This window comes from Enhydra lutris, unplaced genomic scaffold, assembly GCF_002288905.1.
Source record: "Enhydra lutris kenyoni isolate GAN:26980312 unplaced genomic scaffold, ASM228890v2 scaffoldscaffold21, whole genome shotgun sequence".
Lineage (NCBI taxonomy): Eukaryota > Metazoa > Chordata > Mammalia > Carnivora > Mustelidae > Enhydra > Enhydra lutris.
In genome coordinates this window covers 33,882,675-33,910,509 of record NW_019154105.1, presented here as the reverse complement: position 1 = coordinate 33,910,509, position 27,835 = coordinate 33,882,675, and the positions used below count along the sequence as shown (strand labels likewise).

Genomic DNA, 27,835 nt, shown 5'->3' with positions numbered 1-27,835 from the left:
CAGCAAAGAAAACATTTCTGAGGCTTAAGAAGCAGACGTTTTGCGGCTTGGACATTGACGGGGAGGACCACCTGGGAGCCGGAATAGAGAGAAAAATTGCTCTGCCTGCCTCTCTTCTCAGCTTACACAGCCAATCAGAAAGCCGGACAGGTGAAACTGAAACAAGAAAAACTACAGTTCCCGTCATACCTCAAGAAACCACTCTCGGTTTCTTCTCTTTGTCACCGCCTCTTCCCTACGGAAGTGAAAGGAGCACTTCCGGGTTTGGCAATAACCTGCACTCGGCGGCGGCGTTAGTTCGGCCCTGTTGGGTCTTGCTCAGAAGCTCCGCCTCTCCCCGGTTTTTCTAGAAATCCGGCTTTGCTCTTGGTGGTGTCGTACAGGTATTTCCCTGCCACTTCGGGTGCTCTCGAGGCAGTGCTCTCCGGAGCGGGAGAGACTTTCCTGTTGAGGTTCGGAGTTCCCGTAGGGCGCGGCGGGCTTGTGGTACGGGACAAGGAAACTGGTTACCGGAATCGCGGCTCCGTGCTGACATCCCCTTTTTTCCCTTCCCGATTTCAGCGTCCCAGACGCGCGTGTGGGTCTCCCATGGCGGATACGGCCCCGAACGGCCCCCAAGGGGCGGGCGCAGTGGTAAGTGAGCGAGCAGGGTCTTCTCTTTTGATTTACTGGAGTTAGGAGGGAACGGGAGGTGTCGCCAAGACTGTTCCGAGACGTTCCACCTCAGTGCTACAGGGGACTGGGATTAGTGATTGAGGTGGGGGTAGCGTAGCGAGCAGAGATCTTGAGCAGAGATGTAGAGGAAGCTACAAGTTTTCTGTTTCTTAAGCCACTGTGGGCCGGGCTGGAGCAGGTGGCTCTTAGCCGTATGCCAGGGAAATCGGGCCTTCTTACTCCCCCCTCCCCCAGCTTCTAATTGTCTTAGGTTCCAAGGTTGAAGATACCAGCTGAGGTGGTGCCGCGACACAGGCCTCATTCCGCACACGCGTGCTAGCGGAGAACGTCTCTGCCCGTTTTATGGCATTATATGGAAATTACGCAGTGGGGGAAGCGCAGTCTTTTGTTTTTTGTTTTGTGTTTTTTTGTTTGTTTTTCTTTTCGTCATTTTGCCCTTCTTTACGAAGAGAGATAATAGGTTTCTGTAAATATTTTATTCTTTTTAAAAAAAATATTTATTTGAGAGAGAGGCAGAGATAGTGACAAAGAGCACTAGCGGGAGGAGAGGGGGAAGCAGGCTTCTGATCAGGGAGCCGTCTGTGGGGCTCCATCCCAGGACCCTGAGATCTTAACCTGAGCTAAAGGCAACTGCTTAACCGACCGAGCCACTCAGGCGCCCCTAAATATTTTATTTTTTGTTTTTTTTTTTTTTTTAAAGATTTTATTTATTTATTTTACAGGTAGAGATCATAAGTAGGCAGAGAGGCAGGCAGAGAGAGAGAGGAGGAAGCAGGCTCCCCGATGAGCAGAGAGCCCGACGTGGGGCTCGATCCCAGGACCCTGGGACCATGACCCGAGCCGAAGGCAGAGGCTTTAACCTACCGAGCCACCCAGGCGCCCCTTGTTTTTTTTTTTTTTTTAATATTTTATTTATTTACTTGACAGAGATCACAAGTAGGCAGAGAGAGAGGCGGGCAGAGAGAGAGGGGGGGAAAGCAGGCTCCCCGCTGAGCAGAGAGCCCGACGCGGGGCTTGATCCCAGGACCCTGGGATCATGACCTGAGCGGAAGGCAGAGGCTTTAACCCACTGAGCTACTCAGGCGCCCCTAAATATTTTATTGTTAACATGCAGATCTGCTTACTAGTAAGTTGTAGCTAAAGCATTGTTGCTCTCTAATTTTAAACACTATGAATATATGTTTTTTCCCCCTTTAAACATTTTTTCCACTTGAAACATTTTACAGTATTTCCATTTATAGACACAGTTTTCTTTTTCATTTTGTTGAACCCTTTGAGAATTATTTGCATATACAATGATGGCTAATTCATAAATACTTAAGTATTGTTCAATACCACAATGCAGTCATCGCTGCAATTTTTGCAGTTAAATTTCACTGATACATGTTATTATCTGGTTTATAATCCATATTCAGATTTCCTCCATTGCCTGTTAAAGCTGCTTCCTCCTTATCCAGGATTTAGTCCAAGCAAGCATTTTGCTTTTACTGGCATTAAGTCTCTTTCTTTTGCCTTCTTTGTACCATTTTTGACTCTCAAGAGTTCAGACTTGTTTTGCTTCTCAAACTGAAGTTGCTTGTTTTCTTTCCCTTTATAACTAGATTCAAGTTGAATATTTTGGTAGCAATATTACATAAGTGATATTAGGTCATTTTCTGTGCATTATATATATTTCAGGAAACATTTTATGTTAATTTATGTCATCATTGGAGATAAGTTTGATTATTTGGTTCAGGAGGTATCCAGCAGACTCTCCACTGTAAAGATACCTTTCTGTGGCATGATGCTTTGAGACTGTGCGAATAGTTTTTCACCTCAGTAGGTTTTCACCCAATGTTTCATTGATTTTTTTTTTTTTTTTTTGCCCAAACTATTTATAACGTGACTGGATTGTTGACTCTTAAAGTGTAAACCAGGGGTGCCTGGGTGGCTTACTCTTTCATTGTCTGCCTTAGGCTCAGGTCATAATCCCAGGGTCCTGGGATCAAATCCTTGCATTGGGCTCCCTTGCTCAGCAGGAGGCCTGCTTCTCCCTCTCCCACTCCCCCTGCTTCTGTTCCCTTTCTCTCTGTGTCTCTCTCTTTTATTATAAATAAAATATTATAATATTTAAAAAATAAATATTTTTAATTTAAATATTTAAAAAATAAAAAAGAATAAACCAATACACTTTTTTAAGCCTTTTTTATTGTGTACTAAAATGCAGATACATAAAGGTGTACAAAATAAAATGAACAGATAAGTGATTTATTACAAAATAACCACCCAAAACCAAATAGATTTCATTTTATTTTGTTTTTAAAAATATTTATTTTTATAAAGATTGATTTATTTTAGAGAGGGAGAGCACGTGTGCAGTGGGGAGAGGGAGAGAAACTTAAGCAGACTCTGTGCTGAAATCAGAGCCTAGCTTCAGGCTTGAGCCTGAGATCATGACCTGAGCGGAAACTGAGAGTCGGAGGCTTAACCCACTGTGCCACGCAGGCACCCCAAAAAGATTTATTTTTAAATTTTTTAAAAGATTTTATTTATTTGAGAGAGAACAAGCAGAAGCAGGGGAAATGGCAAGTAGGGGAGAAGCGGGCTCTGTGAGCAAGGAGGGGGTCATGGGGCTCTATCCCAGGACCTTGGGACCATGACGTGAGCTGAAGGCAGCTGCTTAACTAACTGAGCTACCCAGGTGCCCCAAACATTTTATTTTTAAGCAATCTTTATACCCAGTGTGGGGCTTGAACACGCAACTGTAAGATCAGGAGTTGCATGCTCCATTGACTGAGCCAGCCGGATGCCCCTAAGCTTAAATTTCAAAGAACATGTTCTAGAATTTCAGACTGTAGTGTAAATTTCTGAATTTTCTAGAGAACCTGAGTACTGTAAGCTAGATTCATTCTTCCACTTGACTGTGGGTGATCATTTAAATTTAGAGAAGTCACAGTGTAGTAGGTTTGGATACAATAAACTAGGCATATTTCCAAAATTACCTGCATATCGTTAAAAAGACATGCAGTGAAACATCTTCGGATTTTAAAATGTACTTGGATTTTTCCAAAAGGTTTTTGTATCTTTTTTTTTAAATTATTATTAAAGATTTATTTGAGACGGGGACAGAGCCTGAGTGGGGGGAGGGGTAGGGAGAGGGACAGGCAGACTCCCCACTGAGCAGGGAGCCCTGTGTGGGACCCTGTCCCAGGACTCCCCGATCATGACCTAAACTGAAGGCAGACGCTTAACCAACTGAGCCACCCAGCCACCTGGTTTTCTTAACTTTCAAAAGATAATTAAGTTAGATTGCTTAGAGTAGTGTTTTAGACTCCGTGTTAAGATTCATTAGTGAGTTTTGAAATCCCTTTAGTGAAAACACTGTTTCTAAACATTAAATAGAGTACAAAGCACCAAAATCCATTACACATTGGGAAGGTACTGTTTTGTGAAACTTCTTTGTAGAAGTTTATATATCCATGTGTGTTTGTATTGGACTTTGATGTAAAAATTATTAACGTAGATTCTATCAGAAAACATAAAAGCCACTTTAGGATTTGAATACAAGATACATTTTGAAGAGAAAACAGATTTTAAGTGATTCTGTTAGTGTTAATAGCTCCATCCTTGGCAAACAGAGCAAGGGCAAAGATAGAATGAGAAAACATGGAGAATCAAGTGGGTTATGGGAGTTGAATTTAGGGCCACTGAAATAGGGTAAGATGTATGGGGCAGCTTCCAAGGGGATGAAGAAAGTCATAAAATTGAAGAGGCAGGGACTCTTTAACATTTGACAGCTATATTTTGAACCCTGATAGTAGGTCGGGCCCTTATGTTTATGTAAGCAAATTATTATGAGTTAGGTAGTGAATGAGTGTTCCCATGGTTTTACGTTTCTCCTTTGTAAGGTTTATTTAATCCAAATTGGCTTTGTGTGATGCCTTTTTACTCAGCTCTGAAACCTGTCTATTTGAATTTGAGATTTCTAAGAATAGGCATTATGGTTCTCTTGAGAGCAATTAGTCCTTATTTAACGTTCTTCTAAAATAGATGAAGCCAGTATTAACAACTGTTGAAGGAATACAGACAATTGTAGTTAAATTTCTGTTGCAATGATTTCTTTCTTCTTAGCCTTTATTTTTTTGAATATCAGCTGGTATTTTTCTGTTTCAGTGTTTCTGCCGCTTTCTGAATCAGAACTATAGAGTGTTCAGAGGTGTCGCTGAGCGGATAGGTGAAACAGTTGCCGTAGGAGTTTTCACAATTTAATGATCTTAAGTAATCTCTGCAGGGTTGTTAAAACATTTTGAATAGGATTAAGACTATGTGATCTTCACCCTTGGAAAGATAATTTGCAGGCTTAGTTACTACAGTATTTTTCTTTTTAAATTTAGCAATTCATGATGACCAATAAACTGGACACGGCGATGTGGCTTTCTCGCTTGTTCACAGTTTACTGCTCTGCTCTGTTTGTCCTGCCTGTTCTTGGGTATGTATTACACAGATTTTCTGCCTTTGATACTCAGTTGTTGGGTGGGTTTTTCCAGACTGCCTTTTATGTGGCAGGCTTGTTAAATTGCAAGAGGTTCTGGGGCAGATCAAACACAGGTCTCATGCTTTGGGTGCTAATAACTCAGTAATAGCACCAACTGGAGGGATGTCTTAGGTCCCGTGCTTTGTGAAAGCACATGTTTTTTTCATTTTTGATTTTTGCACTTAAGGAAGATGACTGCTTTATACAATTCACTTGGGCAGATCTATGAAGGGATGCTTCTAAGAAGGTATAATAGGTTCAAGTAGTTCTTTTTTTTTTTTTTAAACTTTTTTTTTTTTTTAAGATTTTATTTATTTGACAGATGGAGATCACAAGTAGGTAGAGGGGCAGGCAGAGAGAGAGGGGGAAGCAGGCTCCCTGCTGAGCAGAGAGCCCGACGCAGGGCTCGATCCCAGGACCTCGGGATCATGACCTGAGCTGAAGGCAGAGGCTAAACCCACTGAGCCACCCAGGCGCCCCCAAGTAGTTCTTTTCTATTGACAAGAGATTTAGGGGTTGTGCAATTATGATGCAATCCACAAAGGAGGAAGAGACCTGCTGGTTGTTATGTCTCATGATAACCTCTCCTCTGGTAATTTGCAGGTTGCATGAAGCTGCGAGCTTTTATCAGCGTGCTTTACTGGCAAATGCTCTTACCAGTGCTCTGAGGCTGCACCAAAGATTACCACATTTCCAGTTAAGCAGAGCATTCCTCGCCCAGGCTTTACTAGAAGACAGCTGCCACTACCTGCTGTACTCACTCATCTTTGTCAATTCCTACCCTGTTACAAGTATCCTTTTTGTGCCTTTTTGACAAGAAGTCACCTACCGAGTGTATAGGAGATCTCTTCTGATTATTTTTGTCAATAGGAGGGGTTCAGCGATGAGGGCTTCCATGAACCTAGGTTAGTTGGTTTGTTGACACTTAATTTGAATGAAGATACATCTAGTGTAAGAGTTTCTGATTCTGACATGTGAAATCTAAATTTGAAGAGCAAACTGGGAATTTTAAATTTTCTATCTTTGTTCTTGCCTCTTGTAAGCTTCTCTATTAGCAATAGGTATTTCAAATTTCACATTCAAAGCACAGGACTATGGAGGGCTTATTTTAGTATTTACACTTTTTTTTCCATTTAATTCACAACTTTGGGAAATTGTCCATATGTCTTGCTTTAAAAAAAGACAAATCCTCAGCTCTTTGAACTCCTAGTGAACTAGAAACAAATGGAAATTCAAGAAATATTTAAGCAGAAAACTGTATAATAAATACAATAAAAATTTAGTATTTATTGTGGATAGAGTAGAAAATCAGGACACGCATAATCTTTGGAGCTAATGAGAATGAAATAACTCATTTGGAATTGTATGTTTACTCATTTCGAAAGTGTGTTGGGTGAGAATAGGTTTACTCAAAAGGCTGGGGAGGGTTGGGAAGGAGTGCTGCAGTTTAATATGTTCGGGAAGCTCTAGATTAAACAGTTTTAAGTGGATTTCTTTACTACAGGACTTTTGATGTGCTAATGTGCACTGTGAGGCAAAGGGTGACTGGAGTTTCTCAGTCATTTTTAATAGTCTGTCCCCACTATGGTTCCTCTGTCCCTCCAGAAAGTATTTTGTGCTTTAAGTGCTGCTCTTAAGAGTTTTTAAATGTTTGATATATTCTGATAAATTCATAAGCTATACATGTGTCTACATAACTATACCTAATGGAAAACACAAAAAAATCTGTCTCCAGGGCTAAATATTACCTATTTAGATAATACTTTCTATGATTGTGAAGTACCAAATTTTAAATAGATTTTTTAAAAGTCTTAAGGAAAAGAGAGTAGGTAACTGAAATATTTTGAGTACCTGTTTTGTCAGTGCATATGAACTTGGCATACTTAATCCTTGCAACACTGAAAAAAATCATAGTGAGCATCATATGTATATATTTTTTTTCTTTTTTTTAAGATTTTATTTTTTAGAGCACCGGCAGAAGTAGAGAGGGAGGGGGAGAAACAGACTTCCCACTAAGCAGGGAGCCAGATGTGGGGCTCCTTGATCCCAGGACCCTGAGATCATGACCTGAGCAGAAGGCAAAGGCTTAACTGACTAAGCAGACCAGATGTCCTGAGCATCATATTAATGAGGACACTGAGGCTCAAGGGGTTTCAAATAACTTGCCTGACATCACACTGGCAAGTACATAGTAATGCTGACAAGGTTTTTCTGACTTAAAAGGTCTACCTAATTTACAGTTAATGTATGTGAAACTTTTTTTTTTTTTTAAGATTTTATTTTTTTGACAGAGGGAGAGATCACGAAGAGGCAGAGAGGCAGGCAGAGAGAGAGGGAAGCAGGCTCCCCGCTGAGCAGAGAGCTGGATGCCGGGCTCAATCCCAGGACCCTGAGACCATGACCTAAGCCAAAGGCAGAGGCTTAACCCACTGAACCGCCCAGGCGTCCCTGCGTAACACTTTAATATAGTTTTGAAATCTTTCTGTCTGTGCCTGGACAAAGCCAGTCTACACAGCAGGTGGTCACTAAGTTTTGTTGAGTGAATCCTGAGTTGATGTCCAATGAGGCTCATGACCAGTTAAGACAACCTCTTTGTCTTTTCTCTGCAATTGGTTATTTACTAGCCCCTCTCTTTGGAAGTGTTGAAGAGTAAGTTAGATTTCGTGTTCCTTTAATTATTACATTAGAGGTTGGAGAGTGGTGAGCAATAGGAATAGCCTAAACTAGTAACTGGCAAGAAATACTAATTTGATTCTTAAAGTAGTTGAGTATTAGGTTAGTGAATAAAGGTGAGTCCCAAGTCATATTACAAAGTTGTGTTCTGATCTTTGGTCTTTTATTTATTTATTTATTTATTTATTTAATTTATTTATTTTTAAAGATTTTATTTATTTATTTGACAGAGATCACAAGTAGAGAGGCAGGCAGAGAGAGAGAGAGAGAGAGAGAGAGAGGGAAGCAGGCTCCCTGCTGAGCAGAGAGCCCGATGCGGGACTCGATCCCAGGACCCTGAGATCATGACCTGAGCCGAAGGCAGCGGCTTAACCCACTGAGCCACCCAGGCGCCCCTATACCACATCTTCTTTATCCATTCATCTGTTGTTGGACATCTAGGTTCTTTCCATAGTTTGGCTATTGTAGACATTGCTGCTATAAACATTCGGGTGCACGTGCCCCTTCGGTTCACTATGTTTGTATCTTTAGGGTAAATACCCAGTAGTGCAATTGCTGGGTCATAGGGTAGTTCTATTTTCAACATTTTGAGGACCCTCCATGCTGTTTTCCAGAGTGGTTGCACCAGCTTGCATTCCCACCAACAGTGTAGGAGGGGAACCCAGATAATCTTGACTGTCCTTTCAGGGTTCTGTTTTCATTACCTGCATTGCTTCTACTGAATCAAGGCTTCAAGTTAGGATATGTGTCAAGGTTTAAATTTAACTATTTAAGAAGCAACAGAATTTTACAGTGGCCTTGGAGAGGAGAGGCTTGTAGCTTTCATCGGTTTCAGAGGGATCTGTGATTGATTAAAAAGTGTGAAACTATATATACATGGTCTCCACTGAGGAAATTGGCATTTTACTTAATTCTTGTTAGTGTCAGGGAAGAATTGGTCGAGATATCAACTTGGAGAACTGTATTAGGTAGCATTTTTCTAATCCTTGCATATAATAGGTCACTGTCTTGCTTGCCAGTTGGAATTAGGCATTTTTGGATCCTAATGAGTTATGGTGGTAATGGATTTAGAACTCCTTGTGTTACAATAATCACCATTTTCCATCACACCTAAGCTTTCATTTAGTGTAGAAAAATATAATGGTTCATTTCTTAGAAACTGCATGTACTATTTTTTTCCCCAAATGAGGGTAATGTAAACATTTTTTTTTAATGTAAACATTTTTTGATTTTTTTTTTTTTTTTCTTAAATAAGTAAACTCTACACCCAACATCAGGCTTGCACTTATAATCTTGAGATCAGGTCGCATGCTCTGTTGACTGAGCCATCCAGGCACCCCAAAAACTGCAAAAACCTTTTTTTTTTTTTTAAGATTTTATTTATATATTTGACAGAGATCACAAGTAGGCAGAAAGGCAGGCAGAGAGAGAGAGGGAAGGAGGCTCCCTGCTGAGCAGAGAGCCCAATGTGGGGCTCAATCCCAGGACCCTGAGATCACGACCTGAGCCGAAGGCAGAGGCTTTAACCCACTGAGCCACCCAGGTGCCCCTGCACATACTTTTAGGACATGTATTTTTGCCATTCATAATGAACTAACAGTTTGTATCATTTTATGAAATTACTTGACAAGTTTTGTTCTTATTAGCAGCCTGGCAGAAATTGGGGTAAATAGGGTCTTTTGAGTAATTTTCGTTATTCAAAAAGCTGAATGAGAATTGCATATTTATCCATGACATAAAGCCAAACAGTTGAACTCAAATTGTGTCTGTAATTAAACTGATGAGACTCTCAATTAACTGTACTACACAAACCCAAATACACACACACACACACACACACACACACACACACACACACATATGATTTTTATTTGTACAGATTGAGAACACATGAACTGTACAAGCAAGTTAGGTACAGTATCTTGAAATAATGGGGATCTTGTAGGAAAGAAATAATGAAAGATCTTTAGTTGAGGAAAATTGGGGAAGTACTATTTACAAGCTTTTTTTTTTTTTTTTTTTTTTTAATTTTTATTTTTTTACATAAACTCTGCTTCCAGTGTGGGGCTTGACCTAATCATCTCGAGATCCAGTACCATCCCAAGATGGAGTCCTGTGCTCTACTGACTATGCCAGCTGAGGCACCCCTGAGGAAGTACTTTTTAAACCATTACCCCAGACTCTTTACTGAGCAGTTTTGATGAGGAAAGCAGGACCAAAGACTGCTTTATATTTGAAGGCCAAATTATTCAGGCCAGGATGGCCATTTTGGGATTAAAAGTGGTAATATTTTGAGGTGGCCTGAATTTCGATAGAATTTAGCAAATGTTCATAATATTTTATTATCTAATAGAAAAGAAAAAAACTTTTCACTGTTTTCTTAATGAAAAAACTGAGCTTTAGAAAATGAAATTGTTTACAGGTAGAAAAAAAAACCTTCATTTGGTTCCAAAGTAAAACAACAGAAGCCATCACTGAAGTCCTTCTAGCAGATACTGGTTCAGATCTATATTGGGCATGATACATAGCCTGTTTTACAAAGTACTTGATAAATGTTAAACATTTTCCTTAATTGTTTTCTCCAGTGAGTATTTTCCCAGTCTTGTTATTCTCTTTGCTTCATGCTGCCACATACACGAAAAAGGTCCTTGATGTAAGTAAAGCTCTGCCATTTTTTTTAACTCCTGTGTTGCAGATTGTTGACATGAATTTGAGTTCTAAGACATTTTGGTATTTGTCAGGAAAGTTTCCTTCAATCCATGCAAACTTGTTGTAAATTATTAGTCATTTGAAAGTCTTAAGTTTGAAATTTTTTAAGTTTCACAAAATACACTTTATAGGTAAAGGATTATATTGCAGAATACCCCCAGTCCCCAGAGAATTTCTGAAATTTGAAATAGATCTGTTTTTTTAAAAAAATCATTTAAGTTTGGTAAGTTGTCAGAGATCTCTTGTTCTGTCGTTGCTTAATTTTAACATACCAGGTAAGTAGAGTGTACTGAATTTCTTTCACTTTAGTGTTCAGAACTGCTGCTTTCCGAAAATATTTTCTTATTCCTAGGTTCAAACAGGAAACATCATTAAGTGTGCCAGGTGGATTGACTGCATATGCACTGACAGTTGAATTTAAATATCCAAATGTTTGACTTGTGTTGGCCTGTTTCTTTATTCATACAGTTCTTTGGTCACAGGAATTGGATACTGTAATTTATTTAGCTAAGGACTCACAAATATCTTAACTGTATTACTAGGTAGTTTGTTATGGTAAGGTTGAAATAACCACTATTTTTTTGTGAAATAATCTAGTCTTTTAAAAAAAAAAAAAGCATGGAAATTACTTACTAATGTTGTCTTATTTTTCAAATACACAAAATCCAGCAAAGCAGGAAAATATACACTAACTTTTACATTATTTTGTAAACTTTTATAGTACCATTTCCAAAATGTCTTTTAGTTGTATTACCTGTTGGATATGCTGTTTGTCTAAAGAAAGAAGATATTTGAGTAATCAAAAGTGCTTCATTATTTCTGATATTGTTTTCTTATGTTTTAGGCGAAGGGTTCAAATAGTTTACCTCTGCTGAGATCTATCTTGGATAAATTAAGCGCTAATCAACAAAATATTCTGAAATTTATTGCTTGTAATGAAATATTCTTGATGCCTGCTACAGTTTTTATGCTTTTTAGGTAAGAATAAAAATACATTTGTTTTGGGAGGCAGATGATTAAGTGAATGTAATAAAGGTATTAACTCATTTCATCTTGCTTTTAAATCTGTTAGATACTGATATGCAGAGCTAGCTTGATCTTAGCAGCCATTTTTCATTGTATCGTAGAGAACCTGAGATGTTATGGTAAACCTAGGAACTTGCTTATTTATCATTCCTTGTGATTTACCATTTACCATTTTGAAAATTTATTTTAGAATTGCTGCCTTTGAAAGAATCTTAGGAAGCCTCATTTAATGTATCTGCCATTATTTAGATGGTTTTTCTTTCAGAAAAATTACGGTCTGATATTGATAGCTGCCTATTATCACCTCCGTGTTTTGTTTGTATCTTTTTTTTTTTTTTTTTAAGATTTTATTTGAGAGAGAAAGATACAGTGAGACAAAGCACTAGAGGGGAGGGGAGCACGAGCTGGGAGGAGAGGGAGAAGCAGGCTCCTTGCTAAGCAGGCTCCTTGCTGAGCAGGGAGCCTGACCTGGGACTCAATCCCAGGACCCTGGGATCCTGACCTGAGCTGAAGGTAGATGCTTAACCAACTGAGCCACCAAGGCATCCCTTAATTGTTCTTAATTATAGAAGTAAGGCATGAATAAAAGAAAGCTATCCTATTAGAAATTAAAACATCAGGCTAGTATTGACCCTCCCCATCAAGATTCTTGGATTTAAGTTTTAAAACCTCATTTCTGGGGAGATGGGTGGGAGAATGGGTAAAAAAGATGATGGGGATTAAGGAGTGTGCTTGTGATGAGCACTGGGTGGTTAAAATGAAAACTTACCAGAAAAAAAGAAGAAAATGGAGGAGCATACGCTTTGGTTACCAAGTCAAAAGTTCTTCTCTGTCTCTATTAATGTGTTTATCTTCTTTGTTGTGGAAAGAAAAAAATTACTAGCTTCAAAGCTAAATTGGAGAAAAATTCAGATCAGCAGGAAAAAAAAATAAAACTACATTTCTGCCTGGATTATTGCTTTTTTAGTTTTTCCAATAAGAGGACATTACAGATAAAAGCTAAAATACCATTTGACTCTGAGTTGTTGCAGTTCTGTCCTCTTCTCTTATGTCTTTGTGCATGTTGCACTTTAAAAATATTTATACAGATACATAGAAAATACAGACTATGGGGGCACCTGGGTGGCTCAGTGGGTTAAAGCCTCTGCCTTCAGCTCAGGTCATGATCCCAGGGTCCTGGGATCGAGCCCCGCATCGAGCTCTCTGCTCAGCAGGGAGCCTGCTTCCTCCTCTCTCTCTCTCTGCCTGCCTCTCTGCCTACTTGTGATCTCTCTCTGTCAAATAAATAAATAAAATTTAAAAAAAAAGGTAAAAATTAACTTTAAAAACCACATTAGCATCTTTAATGTATTTCTTCAAAAAGTTTTAGTATACAATTATAATAATATGTATAGTTTTATGCTCTGCATTCTTAAGGTTGCTGTATGGTTTTCATAATCAAGATTTTATGTAGTTGCATATTAACTCTATCAAATAAAGGTAATATACATAGCCTTGCTATTAACTATCCAAATAGTGATGCATTTAATTTGTAATTATTGCTGGCGAATGTCTTAATCCAGATGGTCTTTCTAGGAAGAAATTCTTGACTTAGAATTTCATAAATATGTATATGGCTCTTAGGTATTAAAATTGTGTTTAACCAAGCAAAATAGTAGAACAAGCTATATGAATTTACTAGGGAACCTGTGTGATTTTACTAGTTTTTTTGTTTATATAAAATGAACTGGGGCGCCTGGGTAGCTCAGTGGGTTAAAGCCTCTGCCTTCAGCTCTGGTCACGATCCCGGGGTCCTGAGATTGAGTCCTTCATCAGACTCCCTGCTCTGCGGGGAGCCTGCTTTCCCCTCTCTCTCTCTCTGCCTGCCTCTCTGCCTACTTGTGATCTCTGTCTGTCAAATAAATAAATAAAATCTTAAAAAAAAAAAAGTAAAATGAAACACTTTTCATTTACTATGTTATAAAGTTTCAAAATTTGATAATCAGTTATTAGTGGTAATTATGGAAGCATTTATACATTTTCTTCTTTTGAAAGGTTTTATTTATTTGGGAGGGAGAAGGAGAGGGAGAGGGACAAGCAGATTCCCTGCTGAGCGGGGAGTGCAACAAGTTGGGACCAATCCCAGGACCCTGAGATCATGACCTGAGCTGAAGTCAGAGGCTTAACCAACTGAGCCACCCGGACATCTGTATACATTTTTTGGTTCATTTAATAGCATTTAAAGTTTTTAAAAGTAATATATACATAAATACATGTTTATAAAAATTTAAGCAATAACATTTTACTTGTTAGCAATCACATATATTCTTATTTCTTTTTTTTTTTTAAAGTAAGCTCTCTGTCCAACATGGGGCTTGAACTTAAAAACTCCAAGATCAAGGGTTGCGTACTCTACCAACTGAGCTAACCAGGTGCCACTCTTTTACTTCTTTTAAGAACAACTTTGATTTAGGGGTGCCTGGCTGGCTGTTAAGTGTCCAGCTCTTGATTTCTGCTCAGTTTATGATCTCAGAGCTGTGAAGTCAAAGCCCCATGTTGGGGTCTGCACTCAATAGGGAGTCTGCTTCTCTCTCTCGTCTCTCTCTGCCCCTTCCCTTGCTCACACTCTTGTTCTCTCTCTAAAGTAAATAAATAAATCTTAAAGAAAAAAGAATAATTTTGATTAAGACTTGATAGGTATTACCATGACCATTTTTTATTTTATTTTACTTAGAGAGGGTGCACACACATGTGCACCAAGTGAGCGGAGAGGGGCAGACGAGAGGGAGATAGGGAATCTTAAGCGGGTTCTATGTCCAGCACTGAGCTGGATACGGGGCTCAGTCTCAATGATCCTGAGATCATGACCTGAGCCGAATTCAAGAATTGGACGCTTAACGAACTGAGCATCCAGTCGCCCCTTCCATGACCATTTGATGAGTGAAGACACACACAGGCTCCAGTTAAATTGCTTTAAGTTTTGAGAGTATACATATGAATTGATAATGTGTATTTCTTGCCCTTGTTTGTTTATTTCAGTGGCCAAGGAAGTTTGCTCCAGCCTTTTATATACTATAGATTTCTTACTCTTCGATATTCCTCTAGAAGAAATCCATATTGTCGGTAAGCTGTTGATTAGTTTAAATGTCTTATTTGTTGAGAGTATTGTGAGATACAGTATTTATAACTTGTAAGAGTTGTCTAGCTTCTTTTATGTTAGAAGCAAGTGATATTTTTGTAAATTTAAGTTCTAGGCCTTAGTAGGATTGGTGAGGAGGTGGTTGTATTTCTTTTTACAAACTGAGACCAGATTTACCTTGGTCTCCACTAAAATAGTACACCAGTAAAGCAGTATTCAAATTTAAGGAATTTAAAGATGTCTAAGACATTAGTCCCAAACTCAAGGCACTCTCCTAATTGAAGAAACAAAACCGTATGTCAAATAATAAAGAAATAATAGTTGAGGATGCAGTGTTACAAACGCATGTATGATGCATTGTTATGTTTGCTTTATTGTATCAATACTGTAGTCCACAGGAAGGAGAGATCAGGAAATAAAAAGAGCCCATGAAAGTTTCACAAAGCAGAGATTTTAATCTGTTCAAGAAAGATTAAAGCCTTCGAATAAGACCGAGTAGGTGAAAGCATTTTAGGTAGGAAAATAGTAGGAACACAAGTTCAGAGCCAAGAGGTAACAAGCCGTATTTAAGGGACACTGAATAGACCTGTTTGACTATACCAGGGATTCTGAATGGTAAGTGGTTACACTTGAGACTAAAAATGTATATTGGAGCCAAATCATAAAATTTCTTGAATTTCAGGATAAGAAGTTTGGAACTTATCTTTTAGATGTAAGAGAATGATGGTTTGGACATGATCATATTCTTCTGGTAGTCTTGTGCAGAATAGTTTGGAGTGGAAAAATGAGGAAGCAGTAATATTTTAATAAGTTACTATAATGTTCAGGAATGGAGGCTTCAGTGATAGAGTAAGTTATGCATGTGGATCTCAGAAGTTAGAGTAAAACTGAAAAGAATAGCTGTTTTTAATAGCTTCTTGGATATGTTACTGAGAATACTAATGTTAACACAGTTTTTGTTTGCAAATTTAAAATAAATTCATTGTATAGTAGAATTCAGTCAGAAATCCAGTGAGTGTTTTATCATGATCTTTATTTTCATGAGCAAAGTAAAAAGAACTGAAATCGAATGCTGGTCCATGTTGTTTAGATTTAGGCAAGTTTTATAGTTTTAGTTTTATAGATTTAGGCAAGTTTTTAACTTTAGGCAAGTTACTTAAATTTTAATTTTTTCATTGGTAGAGGAGAAAAATCTCCTCCTGGGGATAAAGTGAAGTAATAAAGTGCTTAGATTCTGTTGTGTTTCTAATACATAGTTTATTTTCCTTTTTCTGTGATTCTGATTATCCTGGAGGAGCTTTTATGTACTTTTAGACAATGTCTGTCTTACAATACTTCCTAAAATAGAGCTAGCTTCAGGCACAGTTTCTTAATGAGTCCCTAGTCAGAAATAAACTTTCGGTTTTACTTGATTCCATGAGTTTTTGCCCTTGTTTTTTATCTGGTTCATGTATTCATTTCAGACAATATCTTCTGGTCCCCTGCCCTAGTAATCCATTTTTCATCAGCAGCTTTGTTTTTCTCTGCTTCTTTATACCCTTTTTATCTCTAATCCCATTTTTCCCACTTGCCCTTAAGTCAGATTAGCACACAGAACAATTTATAAGTGTCCAGTGGGATAAAAAAGGAAACAGCAGGATCTAGGTAATGCAAATATGTGCTGATAAGCATTTTCAAAGATCTCCCATAAGCACACAAAACACAGCAAAACAGTGGAAAGGAAATGGGAAATAGTTGAGCTTATAAATATTGATAAACAGCCTATAAAACTACATTTTCTGTGCTACACTTTTTTGTTAGGGATTTTGCCAGCTTGTACCATTTTTACTTAAAATATCCATTCCCATGTTAATGGTATCAGTCCTTTTTAGATGGTGAGGATAGATTGTTCAGAGCTGCGCTGTCCAGTATGGCAATGGGCAGCCACATTTGATTTTTTTTTTTTTTTTTAAAGTAGGCTCCATACCCATTTTGGAGCCCAACTTGGGGCTTGAACTCACGACTCTGAGATCAAGACCTGAGCTGAGATCAAGAGTCAGATGCTGGGGCGCCTGGGTGGCTCAGTGGGTTAAGCCACTGCCTTCGGCTCAGGTCATGATCTCAGAGTCCTGGGATCGAGCCCCGCATCGGGCTCTCTGCTCGGCAGGGAGCCTGCTTCCTCCTCTCTCTCTGCCTGCCTCTCTCCCTACTTGTGATCTCTCTGTCAAATAAATAAATAAAATCTTTAAAAAAAAAAAAAAAAAGAGTCAGATGCTTAACTGATTGAGCCACCCATGTGCCCCACATTTGACCATTGAAATAAAAACTAAAATTCATAAACTTTAGGGGCATCTGGGTGGCTAAGATGGTTGAGCATCTGCCTTTGGCTTGGGTCGTGATCCCAAGTCATGGGATCAAGCCTCATGTCAGTCTCTTGCTTGGTGGGGAGTCTGCTTCTCCCTCTTCCTCTGCTTCTCTTCCTACTAGTGCTCTCTCTGTGTCAAATGAATAAATAAAATCTTAAAAAAAAAAAAAAAAGAATTTGTAAACTTTAAAATCCAGTTCCTGAGTCACATTAACCAGTTTCATGCACTCAGAAGCAATGTGTGGCTGATGGTCACCCTGTTTGACAGCATATGGAGACACTTTGATCACTGACTGTTTATTGTCAGCGCTGCTCCAGCACTGTGACTTGGTCTAGATCATGCCAGGGACAGCCTTGAATGAAAGAACTAGCCCTGTGATTTTAGGCAAGCCATTGACCTCTTTAGGCCTCATCTGTAACCTGAGGGGTTTGCTCAGAGTATTTGTACGGTGCCATCTAGTTTTATTCACTAGTCATTTATTCAGAAGACAGTGATTGTGTGTTGGTGAAGTCTGAGTTCTGGCACATGGGTGTCTGAAAGGGCATGTTGCTGGAGTTACGGATATATATAGGGAAGTTATGAAGATCGGTGCCTCAAAGGGCAGACAGACAAGATCATGAAAGGGTTTGGAATTTATTTCAAGATAGGAAGAGCATTTGGAGTTCATAAGATGGAGGGTTTGAGAATATGATGAGATCTGATTTAGAAGTATTCCAGAAAATGCATTACATCCTCAGCAAGAGGAAGAATGGACCACTTTGGAGACTACTAGAGTAGTTCAGAGCCTGAACTAATTCTGTGTAAAATAAGAGATAAATTTGAAAGATTTAGCAGGCTGGAGCTTAGGGTTTGGGGAAGACTAAGATAAGGAAGCCCAACACAGGATACAGAAGGGTAGAACAGGAATTGTCTGTATGCAGGATTAGTCAGCAGATAAAGTGAAACCTCAAAAGTAAGGAAAATTACTTCTGGTGGTCTGTCAAAATCTCTTGTAAATTACAGTTCAACCAACATACATGATTTTGTGTCTGTTAGCCTATACAGTGTATGTGTGGTGTGTACAGTATGTTTAATAAAGAGTCCTTTGGAGGTAGCCAGCACAGTAAAAGATCACGATGTATTTCGGGCACAAATTTGCAACACGACTGGAATATAGGGGTCGTGGCAGAGTGTGGGAGAGGAGATGAAGCGGAAAATTCGATTAAGACCAGATTCTGGAGGGCATTAGATGTTAAAGAGTTGGACTTTAAGTCTGAAGGTAGACAAGAACTGGTTTGATCAGTGGGATGATCCAACTGGGAAGTGGCCTTTCCTGAGTAACTTCTGTGCTGTCTCACTTAAATTACAGCTGACTCCATGAAGTACGTATGCCTATTTTATAAATGAGGAAAGCTCTAAGAGGCATTATGTTTAAGGCAATAGTTTTTGTTGTTTTTTTTTTTTTTTTAAGATTTATTTATTTGTGATGGTGTGAGAGAGCATGAGAAGGGAGAGGTTCAGCGGGAGAAGCAGACTCCCTGCTGAACGGGGAGCCTGACCCAGCCTTTGCTCAACCAGCTGAGCTACCCAGCCTCCCTAAGGCAATAATTTAAGGAAAATAGTAGGCGGTAGTGCCCATCGTATATAGTTTTCACTCTGTTGCTCTCTTTTTTAGAACTAGTTGAATATACCTAAGTTAAATGTGAAAATGTGACTCTACTGTAAAGATACATATCGTCCTTTATCTCAGCCCTTGGAGATAACCATTTATTAGATGCTTTTGTTAAAGGAACTCCCCCCCCACCTCCCCGCAAAAAACCACACAAATGTTGATTTTGAGAATTTTATTTTGTGTGTTTCCTACAGTGCATTCTAGTTATTCCTTTTACTTCAGATTCTTTACCGACTGTGGGAAATCCTTCCTCGGCATTTGTATTCTTTTTCCTTTTGTGTCTGAACGAAAACTGTTTTATCTTGCAGGACCTTGTTTAATGAACTGAGGATTGTTGTTGAACACGTAATAATGAAACCTGCTTGCCCACTGTTTGTGAGAAGACTTTGTCTCCAGAGTATTGCTTTTATAAGCAGACTGGCACCAACAGTTGCGTAGTTTAACATCCAGCTAAGTTATATATAGTAGAAATAAGCATTTTTAGCAGTTGGTACTTCTGCTAAGGGTTGTTAATTCCAGGTATAAAACTGACCTCAATCCAATTTACATAAATGCATCTCAATGGAAAATTTATCATTTTCCTGGCATGTTAAATCAAGCCTTTTAAAAAGTTCCCAAGAAAATTTTATTGTGCTGTTGTTATTAATGGTTAAGGAAGTTTCTGTCCTGTGATCAATGTATCAGAAATTTTTTTAAATGCTGCTGTGCCTTTATCATGAAGTACATTTATTTCTCTTGTAAAAGTAGCTTTAAAATTTCTTTCAACTTAATTGGTACCCTAAATTTATATCTGGCATGATTCCATTGTAGTAATATTAACATACATGAATTCATCATATTTTGAGACAGTATTATTTTGCCATTCAATAATTTTGGTTGATGATTTTAAAAGAAACATTTACCACTATATTTAATTTCAGATTGTTATTAAATTCATGTTCTGCTGCTTTGTTAGGATTTGTTTTGGATATACCATTTTAAGAGGAATTCTGCATGCATCTTGTATCTTATGCTATGATCTTCCAAATTTTTATTTCCATAACTACTTAATGTGGCTTTGAATATTTTTTAAAAGGCTGAACTGTAAGCGTGTTAGCCAACCGAGTCACTGTCTGGGGTCACTGCTGTTTCACATCAGAAAGCCTTAGTGGTTATACGGCTTTCCTTTTTGATACCCATCAAGTAACCTTTCTCAAATAGGAAACCCTTTTACAGATGTGGACACATAGATGATTAGCGTTATTGTAGTTTATAGAATTAGATTCTTGACCGCCGATTTTCTTGGTTCCTTAGGCTTGAATTTTCATAGACAGTTGCAGCAGTTCAGATGTTTTTTGAAAGGAATGTAACTGAAGATTGAGCATATGCCTGTGCTTGGGTCTGTTCTGAAATAATAATGAAGATGATCCTGTAGATTACATACTTACCCATCAAATATGATTTAAAAGGTTAAATGGAAAGATTTGTAGGTAAGATAATTGGTGGGGAATGGGGCTGGAAGATGAATTGTGGGGGATTGGTGTGTATTTTAATTTCTTAATGCATAGGTAAATTTGGGAGTCTTGGGTGTATTATGCAGCTGTGATTCGAGTTGTATAATATGTTAAATCCTGTTTGTTGAGCTGCCCTCAACTTTATAAAATTCATTCTGATCTTTATTACTGTTGCATGGTTGGGAATGTTTAAAACACTGCAAAAGTTTTAATACACAGTGATATAATGGTTTTTGTAACCAGTTTTCTTCTGTCTGCATGTAATTGGATTTCTCATACATTTATTGAAACTCGTCAGTAACGTCAGTTTTCTTTTTGCTCAACTTTCCCATCTTTGGAAATGTTGTGTCTACTTGATAGCTCAACTGTAGCCAACTGTTTTTGTATTTTTTTAATATTTATCTACTAAGTTAGAAAAGCAGCCTCATGCAGTACAGTTGATTGGGGGGGGGGGGTGGTTGTGTGGCTAGCCTCATTATCACTATATATGTAATATGATGGTTTTAAGAACTAATTTTCTAGAGCAATAAAGTGACTGTAATGTTAAGTAAACAGTATATTATTGATTCCTAATGATGTCTTTAAAATTAAGTCTTGAATTATATCAGGAAATCTTGGCAGCTGAAGTCATACTTATTTTTAAGTTCCGTGTTTTTTTGTTTTCTACAATTTTTAAAAATCGAGATAATTTTAGATTTATAGAACGGTTGCAAAAATAGAGTTCTTGTATACCTTTTACTCAGCTTCCCCTTATATTAACACCCTACATAACTATACAGCATTTATCAGAACTAAGAAATTAGCCTTGGAACAATACTATTAATTAAAGTATAGAACTTACTCAGATTTCACCATTTTTTCCGTTAATTTTCTTCTTGTGAGCTGTTTTTACTGATTGTCTTTTAATGACCTATGAGTGTGCCTCTGTTCTGAGTTTTTCCTCTTCAGTTTGGGAATTACTGTTGGTCAAAAAGATTTCCCTAGAGGGAATAATTTCATGTTGGTTTTGATGAAAAGAATTTTAATATTAAAACTTAAAAATGTAGAATACCCTGTGCTTTAAAAGTTGAGGCTTTTTATCACATAACAGGATTATATTTCTCATATGCTCCTGTTGGACTGTTCTTTAATGGAAGGTTTGATTTTTAAATAAAAAACTCCTTAATTCATGAAAAAGTAAATTTTACAATTTGAGCGTTACTGGATGTTTAGTTTGCATGAGCTTGTACCTAGGAATCCCATGATATGTGTGTGTACAACCGGCTGATTTGACATCTGGAATTACAGTTTAGTATGCACGTCTATCAAATTAAAATTAAGGAAATACAGTAGCAGTATATGGAATGAATGAAGTGGAAGAAATTATAGCATAGCTGAACTTCATTTTACTTCCAAGTTTAAAAAAGTCAGCATCCAAAATACCTAATTCTTTTTTAGAAGTGCCGTAATGCTATTCTGGGACAGGTGGAAGCCTAACATAAAACCTACTTTTATTATAACAAGAATTCTGTATTCCTTTTGTATACCTGATGCCTTGTGAATATAAGCTCTATTTAATATCAGTCCCAAACTGAAATTTCTTAAATAGTAATTTTGCTCCTGGAAGTAAGCAAGTAATTTAGGTATTTAGGAGTTTCCCTTACAGGAAAATTCAAGGCATGCTGGTGTTAAACCAGAAGTTTTTATGAAAGACTTAGGAGGTCTCTTTAATAACTATGAATTGTAAAGCTGTTACACTACCTTTTCTTTCTAAAAATCAAGATCAAAAATTCTGATTAGGTTTGTAAGTTTAGGACATGAATATCATTCGATGTAGAAAGGAAGATGAGTGTATATGTAGTAAGATAAGTGGAACTGAGAGATTGTGTTTTTTTGTTTTAAAGTCTGTGATCAGAGTGAATGAAATTAATTTTGAGGGATTGTGGTTAAAGACTCTTATCTAATCCTAAGGAGTTTATTTTGATTCATACAGTTTTTCTGAAACTCTTACCCCACTCATGCCTGCCCAGATCCCCCTAAGATCTACTAGCCTCAAAGCTACCACCCAAACTTAGATCGGTTTTGATTCTGACTAATGAAACAAACCTCAAGGGAGAAAGTAATCCCAGACAGTTATGGATATGATCAGTAGATGGCACTCTTTCCTCAGGTCATAGGCCCAGTTGGAAGGTTAAATGCCACCGAAAGTGCGGAGTCAGCCATAAAACTAAGGATCTGATTTCACCCTTTTTAATATGTAATTACTCAAAATTCAATAAATATTTAGTAAACATTGATGGTGAGTACATAGTAATGTATTGAAACTACATTACTATGTATTGAATTATATTAAAATCATAGTAAAATATTGAAATATTGAAAACCTGGAAGAGTACCCTATTAATGTTTACCCTATTAATGTTTATTAGTGTTCTAGTCAAATAGTAATACAGGCCACAGTTTAGGGCAGCATTATTCAGATCATGGACTCTGTGTTGTTGTTTTTTTCTTTATAAATAGTGCCTAAATCACCTAAAAATACATGAATTACAAAATTGTTCTTTGTCCTTAATTTTCAGGTGTATAGAAAAATGGTACTTAAAATTTTTTCATGGTCCTTTTGTAGGTACACAAGATAAAGCCAGTTCAACCTCTTAAAATTTAGACTTCTCATGGTAATAATGTAAAAGCATATTGAGATTTTTGGTTATTTTATCGAGAATAATGTCTAGACTTGTAAATTCACTTTGAGTTGCAGTGATAGCCAGTTTCTCTTTTACACCTCATTGGAATTTCTCTACGATCAGGAGAATTCTGCAGAGGCTATATGATAATGTCGTTCAATAGATAGTGCGCCAAAGGTGTATGTTTATAAATCCAGGAGTCTTTTCCAGGGTTTATTTTAATGAGCAGCCCTCTTCTAATATTCAGAATGGAAAAGTATTACTGGATCTGGTATTAAGGGTAAGAAAGGAACTGCTAAAAGTTTGGAAGGATTCCTGGTAGTAATTATTCTAGGACATTTGTACCTTCTAAGGTGGTGTTCAGGTGGGTTCTTAGAAGGAACCTGGTTTTCTCTGTGTGTGGTATGAACTCTCTAGAGCACTCTTGTGCAGGGGCAAATAGGAAAACTGCTTTGAGTTTGAGTTGATGTGACAGGAGATAAAGTACAGTATTTTTAAAATCTAAAGCAGATTCTGTTTCTTAGGAAAGTGATAAGGAAAAAATTGGTACATACTTTTGCTGGAATCTAAAAATTAACTCCTACTAAAGGAGAAGGAAAGTCTCCAGAGTCATTTCACATTGTCCTTCATAGCGTTCTTAAAACTAACTTTTTGATATGCTCAATCCTCTTAAACTAATTTTTTTTCTTGGTTCATGACAGTTGAATTCCAGATTTTCTTTTGTACCTTTAAAGCAGAACAATTGCTTTTGACATGAATTTTTGCTTATATCATATATATTTGTAAGTTGAGACCAAATGGGCAAAGTCTTGGGCAGGAAACATTTGTGACGTGTCTATATTGGAACAAATGTAAAAGGGTCACAAAGATTAGAAAGAGCCATAAAAAACTGCTTGATTTATAAATGCATTAGTTCTGGTGCTCCATATAATGGGATATATTGAACTAAAAAATTTGTATATATAGTATGTCAGCATTTCTTAGTAACTTCTCTTGAATCCATTTTTAATATCTAATATTGTACAGGTTGGGGAGTTATACTCTTCAGGCCAATACTATCCAGACTGTATAAATTTATAAAATAAATTGAAAAATTCATCATTCTCCTATATTCAAGTCCAGCACACATAAATGCTAATGCAGGGCTCAGAGGGGAAATATATTTCTCCTGAATATTTGAGAAAATGTGAAGTCCTTTCAAGAAAATCTAATAAACATAATAATCATAGCCTGCTGACACTAAGGAAAAAGGACCTCATTCGCTCTTTCTTTTATGCAGCGATTTACTGGTCCCTACTGATTTCCAAATTGGATCACTGTAGTAAATTATCTATGCTGGTACCTGTGAAAGTAAGCCCTGGGATCCATATTTGTTTTGTGTTCTGCTTAAATCAGCAAGAATGATAAATTTGATGGTGTGAAATTGAAAGTGTCAAGGGCTTTCTTTGGTGATTGAACAAAATGATGTCTCCACTTTAATTTATTGTGACCCTTTTCCACTCTGTGTGCTTTGTATATCTAATATTTATTTCAATACAAATTAAATTCTTGTTCCTTCATCTGTATTGTTATATATCTAAGATTTTATTGATGTAAAAATCAAATTGTGTAATAAAAATCTCTGGATTTAAGCAGATTTGAAAATGTTATGTTGCAAAAAAACATTTACAGTTAGAATTCAGCTTTCCATTGTGCTTTCATTGCCTTATTGTTAGAATAAGGTGAATTTGAACACTTCTATTGTCCTCAGCCCATCACAGATGATAGAAATGGTGTAATTTTGTGGTCTAAGGTGAAACTGAAAAAAAAAAAAAGTTATAGTGGATCTCTCAGCTGTTTGAGTGCTTTACTTCTGTACCTTTTTTTTTTTTAGTGAGATTTATTGCCTAGTGGATAAGTTATTTATAACCCTCAAACTATTTACAATATACAATATACTTCAATTTACAATATACAATATACTTCAAAGTTTCGATTTAGTTATTGTATAACTAAATCAACACATATAATAACTAAATCAACACAGGATAACATAGAGGAATATATTTTCCTTATGTGTTTAGAATTGGCAGATAGTTTCTGTGGAAATTTTAACAACTCATATTAAGCAAAATACTGTATAAGTAAGTAGTTTATGGTTTTTGTTTTTGGTTTTTTTTTGGTTGAATTCTTTGAATTTTGGACCTTTGCAACCATTATGACCAAGAGTTCCGTAAATAACAGGTCATTTCATTTAAATAACCAAAAACCCTCAAGACAAAGAATTGAAACTTGCAGTGATCCAGAATAAAATGGATGTATTTTTTCTTTTTGTCATTAACTCCTAAAAAATACAATTTTTTAAAAAAAAAAAAAAAAAAGATACAGTTGTATATGCATGTTTCTCTGATCTGAAATAATGGTCCTTGACGCAATGAACTCTCAGATTCATGTTTTACAGTTCATTTTGTTAATATCCAAAGCATATAGTTCATCTTATAAAGTGTTTAGAAAATAGGTTTTTATTCCTTTATCTAAAAAGCTAAATTTCCTTTTGGGGCTTATAGTCTTATTGGGCTTATTTTGAATTAATGTTTTATATATGAACTTCCTATTTTTCTTTCCCAAGGACAGTCCTCAATTTAAAAAAAAAAAAAAAAAAAGCAGAAGTACATTATTTAAAAATATTGCAGGGGGGCACCTGGCTGGCTCAGTGGGTAGAGCATGTGACTCTTGATCTTGGGGTTGTAAGTTCAAGTCCCACATTGGCTATAGAGATTACTTAAAAAAAAAAAGTCTTAAAAATGGGAACACCTTTTAGAAAACTATTTTAGAATTTTATGTGGGCATATTGCTGGGAATAAAATATATTTTGAAGGGAGTAAACATTTACCCTAATTAGAACCTACCAGAGGGTTGGTTTTTGCCTTTTAATATTAATATTATAAAGTCAAAGGATCTGTAAAGCTTATTACTGTTTGGATTTTTATATTCATTATAGTTTCTCTAAAATGGTTTTGTGGCAGCTATACTTGATATTTATATAGCACTAACAGCTTTCAGTAACATCGGTATTTTTTAACCCTTTGACAGTAACATGTCCAAATTTGAAGCAGGTTTGTAAAATCATTCTTAGTCTATTGTCTATATACTGGGAGTTACCAGATTCTCAAATTTTAAAATATTAGAATCTTATTTTAATTACAAGCACACTGCCCCCTACTGGCAAATTTTCTGAAAAATTCTAATGGTTTAGTTTGCACGTAATAAAAATCAGAGCTTGACTCCTGATTTAATTATTTCCAGTTGGTTCTTACATTAAATGCTAATTTGGGTCATGAAGGGATTTTTATTCATGATTTCAACCTTTTAATGTTATGAAGAACTTTTAGACCATTATCATTGGTTAATAATAACTATTTCAAGATGCCTAAGTTGAGCTAATGAATTTTTTCATTATATTTATGAGACAAGTAGACTTTTTGTCTCTGTTTTAAGACTGTGAAACCAGAATTCCAGATAAGGACATGGGAATTCCTGACTGATAATTTGTGAAGGAAATCGGAGTACAGCTCTCATTCAGACCATGCTCACTGAATGCACATTGTTATAGTCTAAGAGATAGTCTTTGGAAACAGCGGCCCATGGCTGTTCTCTGTGAAACCATCATAATTTGGGTACTCGTACAATTCTTTTTCAGAATTTGTAGGATAATCATTCAATACTTAGGAGATGCTTTTAAGCATTTGCTCTTTGCCCCACTTCAGAAGGTCATCTTAGATACCTCACATGTCTTCAAAGTTTTGAGCAAGGAAGGATAAGAGGAGATAACTTCTCTGATAAGTGAACATTTTTTTTTATTATTAATAATGATTCTCCTATATGTACACCTCCTAATTACCATGCCAAGAAAAATATTACATAACCATTTACACCAAATACTCAAAAATTTTTTTCCCTTGAGATAATGTTTTCACTCTCAGACATCAGTAGAACTTACCACTGGTTAAGTATTGTAGTGTTGTTTTGTATAATCTTACTGATAAGGCCTGTATTTTCACATTTTGTTACCACAATACATGGAATATACAAAAAGCCATTTGAAAATACAAAGAAAATTTGGGTGGTAATTAGCTACTAGTAAATCTGGTTGTAAATCATGGTACCTAACTCACACATAATCTTTTGAGGTTTTTTTTCTTTTTCCTGAATGTTGATCAAGCCTCTTAGAAACATATCCAGGATCCCAAGTTTTCAACTATTTACTATTTCCCAAAGAAAATAAACTGAAAGGATAATGCCACACAGGCCAACATCCACAGGAGTTCTAACAATAGAACAATAGAATAGTTGTCAGTGAAGGACTGCTGTGAGCAGTGGGAAGACGGAAATGAGCAGGAGGGTACATGGGCATTGAAATACAAATGAAGACATTTTGACACTCCCAGTCTCAATGTGGACCCAATTCAGCAACAGGTTACCAGCTCTGGTCTTCCTGGGCCAGTATACCCTTTAATAGGGAAGAGCTCTGTCCCACATCTTTGATTTCCTGCTGTGGGAAATTGGGTTGGATTATAATAACCTCAAGAACTCATTCCTTTTGCTGAGATCCTTCCCCATCTCTGCCCTGTACTCCATCCTTGTTACTGACCCTGTCCCTGACCCACATCCTTTTTGGTGGAGAAAATCCTGAAGTTTGAGCCCTGCAAGACTTCAGTCTTATAACTCCCTTGCCAACAATTTTCAATTTTGACCAGAGATAGGAGAGAAGGGAAAGGAGAATGGGCATTGCTCAAGTCGGGGAGAATCTCAGGCCCCTGTGGCCTAAGGCTAAGTAACTTTTCCCACATCTCTGAAGTACTGAAAGATCAACCCAGAAGAAACAACTTCTCCCTGAGGCCTAGAACTAAGCTAAAGTGAGCGGTTGGAAGACCTATTCATGACACATGTTCTGCAAATGCTTAGATTGTTTCCTTTTTTTTTCTGAACT

The 27,835-nt window shown here is 37.0% G+C and overlaps 1 protein-coding gene across 3 annotated transcripts; it reads left to right on the top strand.

Moving 5' to 3' along the window:
• Positions 1–144: 144 nt before the first annotated feature.
• Positions 145–24,555, top strand: LOC111149048 (transmembrane protein 33). 3 transcript variants are annotated; one of them, XM_022505947.1, is made up of 9 exons: positions 255–452; positions 562–633; positions 5,049–5,143; positions 5,792–5,979; positions 10,447–10,514; positions 11,415–11,548; positions 14,615–14,698; positions 19,019–19,139; positions 20,004–24,555. In XM_022505947.1, exons 2-9 carry the CDS (start codon positions 589–591, stop codon positions 20,007–20,009), a joined length of 741 nt encoding a protein of 246 aa, XP_022361655.1. In that variant the 5' UTR covers positions 255–452; positions 562–588; the 3' UTR covers positions 20,010–24,555. The 3 variants fall into 3 exon arrangements, with proteins under 3 accessions (XP_022361653.1, XP_022361655.1, XP_022361654.1); XM_022505945.1 differs by having other exon boundaries at positions 145–452; positions 19,019–24,555; XM_022505946.1 differs by having other exon boundaries at positions 275–383; positions 19,019–24,555.
• The last annotated feature ends 3,280 nt before the right edge of the window (positions 24,556–27,835 follow it).